This window comes from Myotis daubentonii, chromosome 3, assembly GCF_963259705.1.
Source record: "Myotis daubentonii chromosome 3, mMyoDau2.1, whole genome shotgun sequence".
Classification (NCBI taxonomy): domain Eukaryota; kingdom Metazoa; phylum Chordata; class Mammalia; order Chiroptera; family Vespertilionidae; genus Myotis; species Myotis daubentonii.
In genome coordinates this window covers 117,817,057-117,830,084 of record NC_081842.1, presented here as the reverse complement: position 1 = coordinate 117,830,084, position 13,028 = coordinate 117,817,057, and the positions used below count along the sequence as shown (strand labels likewise).

General features: G+C 52.4%; 1 protein-coding gene across 2 annotated transcripts in view; it reads right to left on the bottom strand.

Moving 5' to 3' along the window:
* IQSEC1 (IQ motif and Sec7 domain ArfGEF 1) overlaps positions 1-13,028 on the bottom strand; it is a 384,674-nt gene that overhangs the window by 184,941 nt on the left and 186,705 nt on the right. The window contains exon 1 of one of the 2 annotated variants that reach the window (XM_059688321.1): positions 9,147-9,489. The exons of the other annotated variant lie outside the window; for it this stretch is intronic. Within the exon in view, the coding sequence (XP_059544304.1) occupies positions 9,147-9,169 (23 nt within the window). The 5' untranslated portion in view covers positions 9,170-9,489. Of the gene's footprint in view, positions 1-9,146; positions 9,490-13,028 lie in introns of those variants that run through there. 2 annotated transcript variants of the gene reach the window in all.

Genomic DNA, 13,028 nt, shown 5'->3' with positions numbered 1-13,028 from the left:
AGCCCAGTCTGGCTTTGACCTCACTGCCCCAGTCTCTCCTGCAATCTGTGACCAAAAGCCAATTCCCTGAATAGTTAATTTGCAGGATGACAAACTCATCAAAAGTGTTTGCTTCACTTAACCTTATAGTTTTAGTTGGCTGGTTTTCATTTTTGTCTTCAAAATGGCATCTGAAGGAATGTTCGGTTTGTGTCTGTTCCAGTTCCCTGCTGGGCGAGAGGCAGAGAATGGGGACTGTAAGGCAGAGGCTGGGTGACAGGATCACTGGGCACAGGGAGCAGGTAAGCCCACCAGAGGGGCCCGGGGTGGGACTGGGTTCTGGCTCTAGCAGGGGCTCTGGGAGAGTGGACAAGACCCTGCTCCAGGCTCTCTAACTCGTCACTGGGACCAACCAGACCACAGCGGACAGTAAAAGGGACACCTATGCTGCCTTTCTTGGGGGAGGAGGCTTGTCCAGGGTTTAGCCTTGAGAAGGGGTGAAGGGGTCAAAAGGTCTCGACTATCAGGGAGGGGCAGACAGCCGAGGTTGGTGGCCACACAGGCATTCCATGGAGGGACTGAGATTGGGGGTGGAGGTCACTGGCCTTCCTCTCCCACAGTCACCGGGAGTCTAGCCCATCAGACCAACACCTGCCCCTGGCTTTTCTTTTTTTAATTAAATTTTTTATTTTGTGGTAACTGTAGATTCACCTGTAGTTGTTAAAAATAACATGGAGAAACCGTGTGTACACTTTACTCCATTTTCCCCAATGATAACATCTTGCGACTTGGGTGCCACAAGGGACAGTGCCCTCAGTAACTCGATGCTCTGAACAGTGACAGCTCTTGGCAGAGCTCTGAACATGTTGAAGTCTAACCTTCCCTCAACATCAGAGAGGACAGCTGTGTTTCTGGGAAACTTACTGTATGTTAAAATCACGTGAGATGCATTCTGTGCTTTAGATGTCAAATGGAGTGGGGTCCCAGGCTCAGATAACTACACATGGATTTCCACCTCCATGAATATCTGGTGAGATATTCACAATTTCTTGGCCTGTCCCCCACACTGAAGGGTGTTAGCTTTCCTGGCCCCTGCCAATCAGACACCTGTCCTTGAATCCCCCCAGCATGCCTGCTCACATCTCCAATGGCCCCGGAGCGGGTAGTGTGGCCACGCTGAAAGCCCTCAGCACATACCCTCTGCTCCTGACACTGGCCGCTGCACCTACATCTGTCTTCCCTGGGCAGGAGCTGCTATTTCCTAGGGTCCAGCATAGGCCCAGCACCTAACAGGTACTAAATTACGTGCCCAACAGAATTGATCTGGACAAAGAGTCAGCCAAGGTGATAATGGCAAAGCTGCAAAAATAGACTCTTAGGAGGCCTGGTGGGATCTTCATCTTGGGACACTCCAGAATCAATCCCATCAGCCCCCTCTCCCGCCATGGCCCTGCATCCTTCTTGGAGACCCCACTGCAAACAATGGGTCACAGCTTCCCGCCATAGGGAGGCTGTCCCCTCTGAGGCCAGTTGGTCACCATGTCCCTCAAACTGAGCTTAGTCTCAAATCCAGAACTGTAAAGCAGTGATTGGAGATAAAACTGGCTGGTGGCCGAGGCGCTTCGGTAATAAAGCACCATGCACATGAACAGGGCAGCTCCAGAAGGACCCGGAGAAACTGCACACAGGGGTGGCCTGTGGGAAGAGGAGCGGGGAGGTGACTTTGTACTGTATGCAGACATTTCGAGGCCGTGTGAATAAATTCTCTCAGTTATATGAATAAATAAAGAACAACAAAAAAGATGGAAGCAGGTATTACTTGTGTGGCTGAAATTTTTTTTAGCACCTATTGCATCCCAGGTACCCCCAAGCACCCAACTCCATGGGCTACTTATGTCCTGGAGGACTGGGTTCTGGGCTGGGAGCCCCGAGCTTCCTTTTGCCCCTTACCCCTGCCCTGAGACAGGGATTCTGACAGTGGAGAATGGTCGGGCTCCCTTCCAGAGTCGCTGCCAGGGGGCCTTGGGCTGAGTGCTCTGCTGGAGACAGGGAGGCTGAACTTCACCACTCATCCTGAAGAAACAAAGCCACAATGGGTGCCACTTCACACCAGGAAGATTGCAATTGTGAAAAGCACACACAAAAAACAACCAACCCAAAAACCAAATGGTAAGTGTTGGCAAAGATGTATAGAAATTGAAACTCTGTGCACTGCTGGTGAGAATGTAAAATGATGCTGCTTGTGAGGAAGACAGTATGGTGGTTTCTCAAAAAATTAAACATAGGCCTATCATATTACCCCCAAATCCCACTTCTGGGTATATATCCAAAGGAACTGAGAGCAGGTACTTAAAGAGACAGTTACATACCCATGCTCATGATAGCATGATTCACAGTATCCAAAATGTGGAAGTAACCCAAGTGCCTATGGACAGATGAATGGACAAACCATAGTGGCTTATACACACAATGGAAAAGTATTCAGCTTTAAAAATAAAGGAAATTATGACACCTGCCAAACCATTGCAGACAATGAAATAAGTCATTCACAGAGGGACAAATACAGTGATCCCACTCACATGAGGACCAGGAGGAGTCAAATTCCCAGGCACAGAAGTAGAGGGCAGTTGCAGGGGCTGGGGGAAAAGGAAGAGGGGGCTAGTGTTAGATGGGGACAGAGTTTCAGGAGATGGATGGTGGTGATGGTTACACAATTGCCACTGAACTGGACACTTAAAAATGGTTGAAATGGTAAATTTTATGCTATATGTATTTTACTGCAATTAAAACAAAAGGTTCTTGGTGTCTGGCCAGGCCAGGGCCACAGGGATGCTGAGAAGACTCCAGACTGGATGGAGATAGAGAAGCAGGTAGCTGGTGTGGTGACAACAGAAGGGCCTGCACTATGGCAGAAAGGGAGGACCAGTGATGCAGGAGCTCAGCAGGGGACCAATTGCCTGGGGGAATCAAGAAAGAGGCATAAGTTGGATCTTGAGGTCTGCAGTGAGAGGGAGAAAGGGCATTCCTGGCAGAGGAACTAGCATGGGCAAGTGTGGTGGTGAGAGCTCTCCTGAAAGGGTAAGGCAAGATTGGAGTGTAGTGGCCTCGGTGGCTTTATTTATTGTGTGGCCCTTATCTAGACTGTCAGTTCCATGTGGGGAGGGCCTGTCCTGGTCCATGGATAGTTAGTTACAGATCCATCAGGCCTGCACAAAGGCTGGTTAGCATGGGGGCTGAGTGAATGAAGAGTGGGCAATGGCCCCAGGGTGACTACAAGTGAGAGAGCAGAGCATCTATAGTTCACATCTGCTTCTGACTGCCACCACCCTCTCCCCAGCACCTTGTGGGTTTCAATATAACAGAACTGAGAAGAACTGACCCTGCCACTGGCTCCAGATGAGGTCACAGGCCCAGAGAGGGCAAGAGGCTGGCCCTGGGTCACACAGCAAGGCCAGGGCAGAGCTGGATGGAGTGAAGTACCCTCCTGCAGTGTGAACTTCCAGGAGGTCTAGGGTCTCAGAGACCAAAGGGCAGGGGTGAGTGGAAGGAGAAAGAGAAAACAAAAGCCAGTGAACAGGCAAGGGGTGGGGGCGGGGGCAAACAGCGGCTGCCCAATTCCCAGGCATCCAGGGGAAAGCCTTGGAACCTCATGCTGAGCCTGGTGGGTACTTAGCATCCAGAAACAATGCCTCTTAGGCCTCCACTGGCTGTGACAAAGCTGGTCTCATCCAGAGGCCCTGAGTGCTGCCAGACAAGGCACCCTCAGTGCTGAGGGCCTGAGCGATGGCCACGTTCTAACTCTAGGCGGAGCATACATGAGAGGAGGGACGGAACTGTGTCTTGGGACCTGCTCTGGGTCTGCCTGGCCACCCCAGCCCTTCTACCTGTCCTCTGCTGTGCACCCGGCCCCTCCCCCGAGGGCAGACAGCTTAGAGCTGGTGGAGAGAGGGATCTGGGGAGGAAGGGCAGACCCTTCCCCATAGGATTACTGCCAGAGGCAGGAGGAAGGGCAGGAAAGCACTTTGTCAAGGACTACCCCCATCCTGGTCCTGGGTAGGCACTGACCTGTTACCTTTGCTAATGTGCTTCACAGGAAAGTGCAGGCCCCTGTCCAGGCCACCCAGTGCCAACCCAGGCCAGAGCTGACTTTAGAGTGGAGTCAGATGGGAGGTGGAGAGGGCCTTTCTCAGCCCAGGGCATAGAGCTACCTTACTGACTACGCACCAGGCCTTCGCAGAAGTACCCTGGTTCTCAGCCAAGGCCCTCATCAGACCTGCAGGGGACAAGCCACACTCTTCCTCACCCAACCTGCAGGCAGCAAGTTCCTGACTCTCCCGTGGTTCTTCTGACTGTCCTGTGTTGGGTGTAGAGGTCCAAGGCCCTGGGAAGGGGACATTGTTGCTCTCTGAAGACATGTGTGCCCTGCTATGGGCATGAGAAAAGGATGGTTGAGAGCCCTGCCCAGACTCTCCCCTCCAGCTTCCCTCTGTGATACAACAATGTAACCATGGCCCCCTCCCTGCTCAGAACCCTCAATCACTCCTCATGGCCCATGAGCCTCAGGGAGACCCTCCTCTTAGCACTCCAGACAGCCGCTGCATTGAATCCTGTCTACACCTCCATTCTCATCTCTCACTCCTCTCACTCGGGGCTCAGGCCAGACACAATCACTTTCAGCAAAAGCCTCCAGTCTAGCCAAGTACCACAGCTGGACTTTGCAGCTGGATTGTCTGAGTTCAAGTCTAGCCTCTACCCCTCATTGGGTTTTGCCTGGCATGTTATTCGGTGACTCAGTTGCACTGTATGAACAATGGGGATAACTTCACCTCTCACTGTGAAGGTAAAATAAGCTAATGCCTGCAAAACACTTGGATCTGAGGCCCAACATTTGCATACCTGGAGTGCTCTTCCCTTCTTGATCACCTGACAACCCCCATTCACAGTATATGCATGCTGCAGTCTGCGGTGACCCTCCCATCACTGGGCCATCTTTCTAGGCTGGCCCTTGGCACTTTATATTGACACTGTCTGTTCACGTGGGTCTCCCCTACAGGTCTGCAGGCTCCCAGAAGGCATAAACTATTTCTTACTTGGCTTTGTGCCCTACTGCTTAGGGCAGTGGCCATACAGGATCCATAATTCGTTCATTCAATGAAGATTTACTGAACAATTACTATATGCCCAGCACATTTCTATGTGCTAGAAATAGCAGCAACTAACACACTGTCAAACCTTGTGCCCTGGTACAGCTGACATTCTAGTGGTGAAAATGAACCAATCAACCAAGTTTGGACACAGTGGTAGGCAGACAGATGCAGGGAAAGGATGAGAGAATGTCAGGGTGGGATCTGCAAGCTACACTTGGTTAGAGTAAAGCCCTAGAGGAATGGAGAAAGGAGCCACGTGAGTTCCAGGTGGAGTAAGTGAATGAATGAGCACATGTCGAGGGAGGCAGGAGACTTGCTTTAGCCCCCCCACCTGGAACTCTGTATTTCATACTCAATGCAAATTTCCTTCAGTCCATCTTCCCATGTTCAATGTGCTGGGCCAGTGAGAGGGTGGTTACCATGCTAAGTGTAGTTTCAGTCAGAAGAGGGTTGACCTTAATTACAACATCATTAATTAAGCTGTCAGTACAGTAATGACCTTGGTTGTTAGCAAGTTTGAATAAGAAACTGATTATTGGAGGCCTCATGATTTCCCCCCATCCTATCTAATAAAGAGGGAATATGCTAATTGACTGTCACACCCTTACAAGATGGCAGCACCCACAGCCACATGATGGCAGCGCCTAGTCCCCTCAGCCCGCCTCATCCAGCCTCAGTCCCCCAGTCCCCTCAGCCCCACCTCATCCATCCTCAGTCCCCCATTCCCCTCAGCTCTGCCTCATCCAGCCAGAGTCCCCCAGTCCCCTCAGCCCTGCAGGGGAAGGCAGTTGGAGGTGATCAGGCCGGCAGGGGAGGGCAGTTGGGGATGATCATGCTGGCAGGGGAGCAGTTAGGTGTCAATCAGGCCAGCAGGGGAGTGATTAGGGGGCTATCAGGCAGGCAGGTGAGTGGTTAGGAGCGAGCAGTCCCAGATTGTGAGGGGGATGTCCAACTGCTGGTGCAGGATCAGGCCTAAACTGGCAGTTGGACATCCCCTGAGGGGTCCCAGATTGAAGAGGGTGCAGGCTGGGCTGAGGTACATGCCCCCCCCCTGCCCCCCGTGTGTGAATTTTGTGCACCGGGCCTCTAGTTTCATTACTAATCTTCTCATACTTTGTCATCCTCTATCCTATTCATCATGCCATCTCCATATGTGCGTATGTGACCTGCCCCCTCTCAACGCGGAGTCCAGAACACAGAACACCATCTTGGGACCCATGCCAGGGGTTCAGAAGGTGGAGGAAAGACTATAGGAGATGGGGAGGTAGGAAAGGGGTGGGGAGGCCTGCTGGCCCTGCCATGCACCATGGCACCAGAGCAAGTTTGTTCAGGTTTGGCGTGGGGCATGCTGGGAGAGAAAGATCATTGCCACGTACAGCAGGAAACAGCCCCGTGACCCCAGTTAAGTTTTTACCCCTCTCTAGTCCCCGTCTCCTCCTCTGTAAGGTGGAAGCAGTGAGAATCACTGAGGTGACCAGGCTGAGAAGGCTCAGAAGCCAGTGTGGCTCTGAGGTTGGCTATGATGGTCCCGTGCAGACTTCCCAGCTGCCATGTAAGTTATGCACATAGGGACACTCAGCTCCCTGTCCCTTCTCCACAAGACAGCTCTGATAACAGTGAGGTTAGAGTAGCAGGTGCTGGGAGAGCTCTGAGTTGGGGGTGGGTGCTAAGCCAGGGTAAAATGGTGAGCAAACAAACACAAATACCCCTGTGCAACCTCAAGCAAGGCTTGCCCTACGTCTAAAACTTTCTATAAAAACAGAAGCAATCACCTCTCCAGCCACTCTCCCCAGTCTCTTTGCAATCTCTGGTGCCCATAGGTCTGGTGGCAGCATGTGGAGGGATGGCCTGGATATCATGATGCCAGATTGTGAGAGCCCAAGAGCTGGAGAAACATGAAAAGACCCACAGGAATGGGAGGCAGGGAGCATGGAGCCTCTGATAAACCCACTCTCATCACCAGCCCAGGCAAGTGGGCAAGACAAATTTAGTCCACGGGTCAGTGAACCTGCTTGGAGTCGTGTGTTAAAATGCAGGTTCCTGAGCCCCCAGCTGATCTGTACTGGTGTTGCAAGGAAAATTGAAATCTGTATGGTAGCCATATCCCTGGCAATATCATGATCGGAAAGGCTGCTTGGAGTCGTGTGTTAAAATGTAGGTTCCTGAGCCCCCAGCTGATCTGGACTGGTGTTGCAAGGAAAATTGAAATCTGTATGGTAGCCATATCCCTGGCAATATCATGATCGGAAAGGCTGCTTGGAGTCGTGTGTTAAAATGCAGGTTCCTGAGCCCCCAGCTGATCTGGACTGGTGTTGCAAGGAAAATTGAAATCTGTATGGTAGCCATATCCCTGGCAATATCATGATCGGAAAGGCTTGGGTAGTGGGAACAGCTGCACCCATGAACATCAGCCACGGCTGCACATGAAAATCACACAGAGAGTAATGAGATCCCGACGCTTGAGCTCTACTGCAAAAACCCCCAACCCCAGCTGGTACAACCCAAGTTTCTATGGGAATTCTGCTGAGTCTCAGTTTGCTCATCTCTGAAATGGAAGTCTTAGTGGTTGCCAGACAAGGCAGTTCTAAGGTTCCCACCACTGAGCCTCAGGGTCCAGGCACTGGGCCAAGTACACCCGTTAATTGTCACATTTCACCCTAATGACATCTCCCCACCCCCAGTGTTTGACATCCCTCGAGTTTTGCAAATTTCTCTGACATCAGCTCCTGGCCCAGGCAGGATGAAGACAGCTGCACCGGGAGGACCTGTTCCCGGAAACAGTGGCAGGCGTCTTGCACTGGGGAAGGATTCATGATTTGTTTCCAAAAATACCTCCAGGTTCTTGTCACAGGGAGGGAGAACTCCAGCATGTTCTGTTCACATCAACAAACCAGCCTGTGGGCTTTTCATTAAAAGAGCAGAGGAACATCACAGCAAACCAGAGTTCAGGCCACCTCCATCCCATTGCTTTCCTTAGTGCTCCATTAATGAGAGCTTTCCCACAATGAAGGGGGCTGGATACTGCTTAATTAGGGGCTCCACAGGCCCTTGTCATGGTGCAGGGGGGCTGAGAGGCCTTGGAGTGGCTCCCATATGTACCCCTACATATTGCTGCAGGCCTCCCCTTCCTCATCCTGGGGACTGAGACCAACTCAGGAGGATCCAGCTCTGCTCTAACCGACAAGTCTGAAGGCACTGAACAGCCCTCACATGGCCCAGGCAGTGGGCAAGCTGCCTAGGGCAGGTGGAGATTTGGAGCTGGGTTTCAGCCCCTATGCCCTTGGGTCCCAGCAGACGGTCCTGCAAGGCCAGAGACCAGAGGTTGTTCAACTTAGAAGAGCACAGTGCAGAGCCCCAGAGAAATTTGAGGGAAGCTGGCATTCTAATCCTGTTGCCTCAAGGAAGCCTGGCTTAACAGGCAGGGCTTCGGTTTCCATAAATACCAGGCCCATGATGTCACCACTGTCACCACCCCCTGCAGACTTTAAGAGCTTCTGCGCTGGCATTAGGTCCAACAGACAGCGCTCTGCTGCTGACTCACAGAACACCTTGCCCCCTACTCATGGAAGTGGGATGGACCTTCACCTGTCCCTGGAGGACAACATCCTGTCCCACCCCAGCCTTCCTGCCAGCCTTCTACCAGGCATGGCTGAAGTGCCAGTCATGGATGAGCTAAGCACAAAGGCTTTTTCCAAATAGACACGCTGAGATCTATACCAAATGCCAAACTGGAAGCAGTGAGTCTGGGGACCCTGCATATGGATTGGGGGCAGGGGTTACCTGCCCTTAGAGATAGGAAATTTTACAGCCTAAAGAGACCTGCTGTTTCTCATCAACACTAGCAAACACCTCTGCTGCAAAGGACCAACGCTGGCTGGCCTGTCTGCGGGGTGGTCAGCTCCCTCTGCAAGGCAACCTGCCCTCCCCCCCACGAGCACTTCACTCCAGCTCCGAGCTCAGCTGGGTCTCCTCTGGTCTCTGGCCTCAAGGTTCAAGCATAAATCTGCCACATATACTCACAAATAGCGTCTTCTGCAAGCCATCCTGTCTGGGGCAGTTTTCCCCTTCTGTCTGTCTCTCCCTCTCCAGCTGTGGTTAGAGGAGGGGCAGAACGCTCAGGCGAGAAGTAGAAGGGAATCAAATTAAATCGAGGGGCGAATCACATCCCGGGGGTGGCGGGCTCCTCCAAGAGGGCTGGGGTGGGAACAGTCGTGGGCTCCGAGGGCCCCAGCACACAAGGCTCACACCATGTCCAGGAGCCCAGACCTCAGATTGGGCGGGGGCTTCGGCCTAGCTGCTACCTGGGACCACCTCGGGTTGTTTTTTCCCCTTCTGCACATCAGGGGTAGGCTCAGAGAGTCTAGGCTCGTGAGTCTGCGCCAGGGTTTGCTCTCCCAGAATCTGGAGGAGGGGCGGGCGCGCGGTAGCCCTCCCCCAGCGCGTAGTGCGGCCAGGCTGGACCAATCACTGAGGCGCTCGTCACCACGGCAACTGCAGCATCAGGCGCGGGCGCCCAGGGGCGCCTCGGCTGCAAAGTCACCCACCAGGCAGAGGGCGCCGCACGATCGTGTGCCCTGGATGCATAGGGTTGGCGCCTTGGAGTCAAGCCGACCATTCCAAAACTGGCCCTGCCTCTTAAGGACCATGAGACCTTGGAAGCAGAGGGAGCAGCCCCAGCCCTCTGAGCCTTTGACACAGTCCCTGTGCGATGGAGGGTGGGCATGGAGGAGTCAGTGGTGATCCTGAGGCCTGTGTGGGGTGTAGCAGGGCAGGATGGACCAGTCATTGACACTATACCACAGACAATGGGTCTGAGTGTACCCTAGGTTGTGGGCTCCCTCCCTCACCTAATAGGTGCTGTATGTGCTCTCCGGCCCCCTCCCCCCGCACATCTACACCCACCCCCAAGCCCCTGCACATCCTCAGCAGGCAGTCTACCTGGTAGTCAAGACAGAGAGCTGCTTCTTCCACTAGCTGTGACTTTGGGCAGATAATTCAACTTCAGCCTCCTCCACAGGTGTTAGCTAGTGCCGTTGTTGCTACTCTTTTAGAGCCAGGCTGAACTGCTAGAAAACCCACAGACCCCAAGCCCTCTGGCGCTGGGATGAGGAGGCCTGGGCTAATGCTCCCCACCCACAACCCCAGCCATGAGGCTGAGATGAAAGTGTGCGGTGCGTCCCAAAACCCCATGTTCTGTACCAACCTCACAGCAGCTCCCAGTTCTCACCCCGCCTATGTTAATATTTGCCTAATATTTTTCTTTAAATCTAAAATAATTTTTACTTAAAAGCTAAACTTTCTGTCACAATTCTATAACCTGAACTTGACAGGCTAGTTAACTTCCCTCCAATAATCAACATTCAATTGCATGTGGCTATGAAAGAAAACTGCTCACCTGAGGCCTTCCCGGGGCCCCAGAGTCCAGGTACCCCATCCTGGGAAACCCCACGCTGATACCGGGGACGCCGGGCAAGGTGGGCACAGGCAACATCAGGGCAGGGGGTAGGAGGGCCCTGCTCCAGGGCTGGGTCAGGGTGGACCAGGGGCCTTCGTGGCAGTGCTCAGAGAAGGTCATAGGGCTGCTCATGGTCACTGGACTGGTCACTGCCCCTTACCCTTCCAGAAAACCCTCCTGCTGGTTATAAATACAGTGACAGCATGTGCTGGGGCATCCCACACCCTTGAAAAAAGGATGTTTACAGCAACAGTGTTGAGAATTGTTAGTAAAAGAAAGTGTCAGTCATCAAAGTGAGGATGCCTATGAAGCCCACAGCCCCCCCACCCCCACCCCCAAGCCGCCAAGGCAAGACTGTGGCTCAGCTTTATTTCTGTGTTTTCATTTACTTTTCAAATTTTCTACAACATGCTCAACTACAATAAGAGAAAAATTGAAAAAATTCTTCAGTCATCTAGAAATAACTGAAAATACGAATGAATGAATTCTGAAGGGAGGGGGAGAGGGGCCCCTGCAGGGCCAGGGCACAGGTTTGGAGTTTGAACCTGACTCCTCCTCACCTGCTGTCACTCCTCTCTCAGCCTGGTTCTCCCTCTAAGGATCGTTCCCACCCGCTCCCTCACAGAAGCTGCTGGGAATACTGGTTGAGTGGATGTAGGCAGCATACCTGGGAGAGTTGGTGCCCTGTGACAGGTGTTTTACAAAGGTGAGCAGCATTCTTAGAGGCCAGACCATTAGGATGCTGTAAAGACAGCCCTTGGGCACAGTGTGCAGCTGGCTGGGCACTGGACTGGAGCCCTGAGTGCGTCCTTATTGGACTGAGTGCCTGAGATGGCAGCGGTGCCGCCTTCAGAGCCCCTTTTATAGTTTTCAGAGTTGAGTCATTATCAAAGTGAGACCCCCTTACAGCCTCTGCAATGATCCACAAGCCCCACATGCCCACCACCTCTCCTTGCTCACCCTGCCCCAGGCACAATGGCCTCTTCCTTTCTCCGGCCTGCCAGGCCCTCTCCCGCCCCAGGGCCTTTCCAAGTGCTGTTTTTTGCCCAGGGGGATATTCACAACATTTAACAACAGACATTGACCCTGACCACTCAAAAACACCTTCCTGCCGAGCTTCAGAGCTGGAGGTCAGAGCTGGAAGCCAGGCTGGGGCTGCCAGGGGCAGGGCTGACCCTGAGGGGCTAGTCTTTGTGGTCCCCTCTCACCCCCACTTCCAGGGGCTGTGATTTTCCCTCTGTCAGTCACCTGCACATGCTTATCCTGGGAAGGCATTTAGGAAATGGCTCTTCTCTGGGACAGCCAGGGCTGGTCTGGCCTATGCTGGTCCCATGGGGGCGGTTCCTGGGCTGAGGTGGGCAGGCTAGGGGCACAGCAGGACTCTGCCCTCAGGCCTCAGCTCAGGTCTCAACCCACTATTCACCTGCTGTGTGATCTGGGCAAGTAACTGCCCATCTCTGAACCTCAGTTACTACCCTGGAAAATGGAAAAGCAGAGTCCTCACGAAAAATAGACAAACGGAGGGGTACAGAAGATGAGCTTGCAGTGTACACTTTGTGACAGTATACCCAACACCAGCATCCTGGCCTTGAGAAGCTTGTTTTTGGTGCCCATGCCAGTCCAGCCCTGGTGAGGGTCTAGGACAGTGATGGCAAACCTATGACACGTGTGTCAGAGGTGACATGTGAACTCATTTTTTTTTTGGTTGATTTTTCTTTGTTAAATGGCATTTAAATATATAAAATAAATATCAAAAGTATAAGTCTTTGTTTTACTATGGTTGCAAATATCAAAAAATTTCTATATGTGACACGGCACCAGAGTTAAGTTAGGGTTTTTCAAAATGCTGATACGCCGAGCTCAAAAGGCTCGCCATCACTGGTCTAGGAGGAGCTGGGCACAAAATGACACCCGGGTTTAGGGACCAGAGGAGTCTTTTTCCTGGAAGGGCCAGGGTCTTTCTCCATCCTAGTTGGGGTCACTGCCTATTAATATGCAAATCAGATCCATCCCTCTGTGCTTCCCGCAGCATTCAAAATAAAATCCATAGGCCTAGACTGGCATCACAGCTTTGCTACCCCGTTCACTGGGTGACAGCCATCCCTTCATGTCAATGTCATGCCTACCTCAGAGCCTTTGCACATGCTGCTTCCTCTCTCAGAACACCCTTCTCCCAGTTCTCTCAGGGCTCATTGTCTGCAGGTGTCAGCACAGAGCTCACCTCTTTGGGAGGCACTTCCTGAGCACCCTCACTGAAATCCCGGCCCCTCCCCAGGAGCCCATTTATTTCATCCAGAGCATTTTCTTTTTTTCTTTTTTTTAATATATATATATTTTATTGATTTTTTACAGACAGGAAGGGAGAGGGATAGAGAGTTAGAAACATTGATGAGAGGGAAATATCAGTCAGCTGCCTTCTGCACACCCCCTCCTGGGGATGTGCCCGC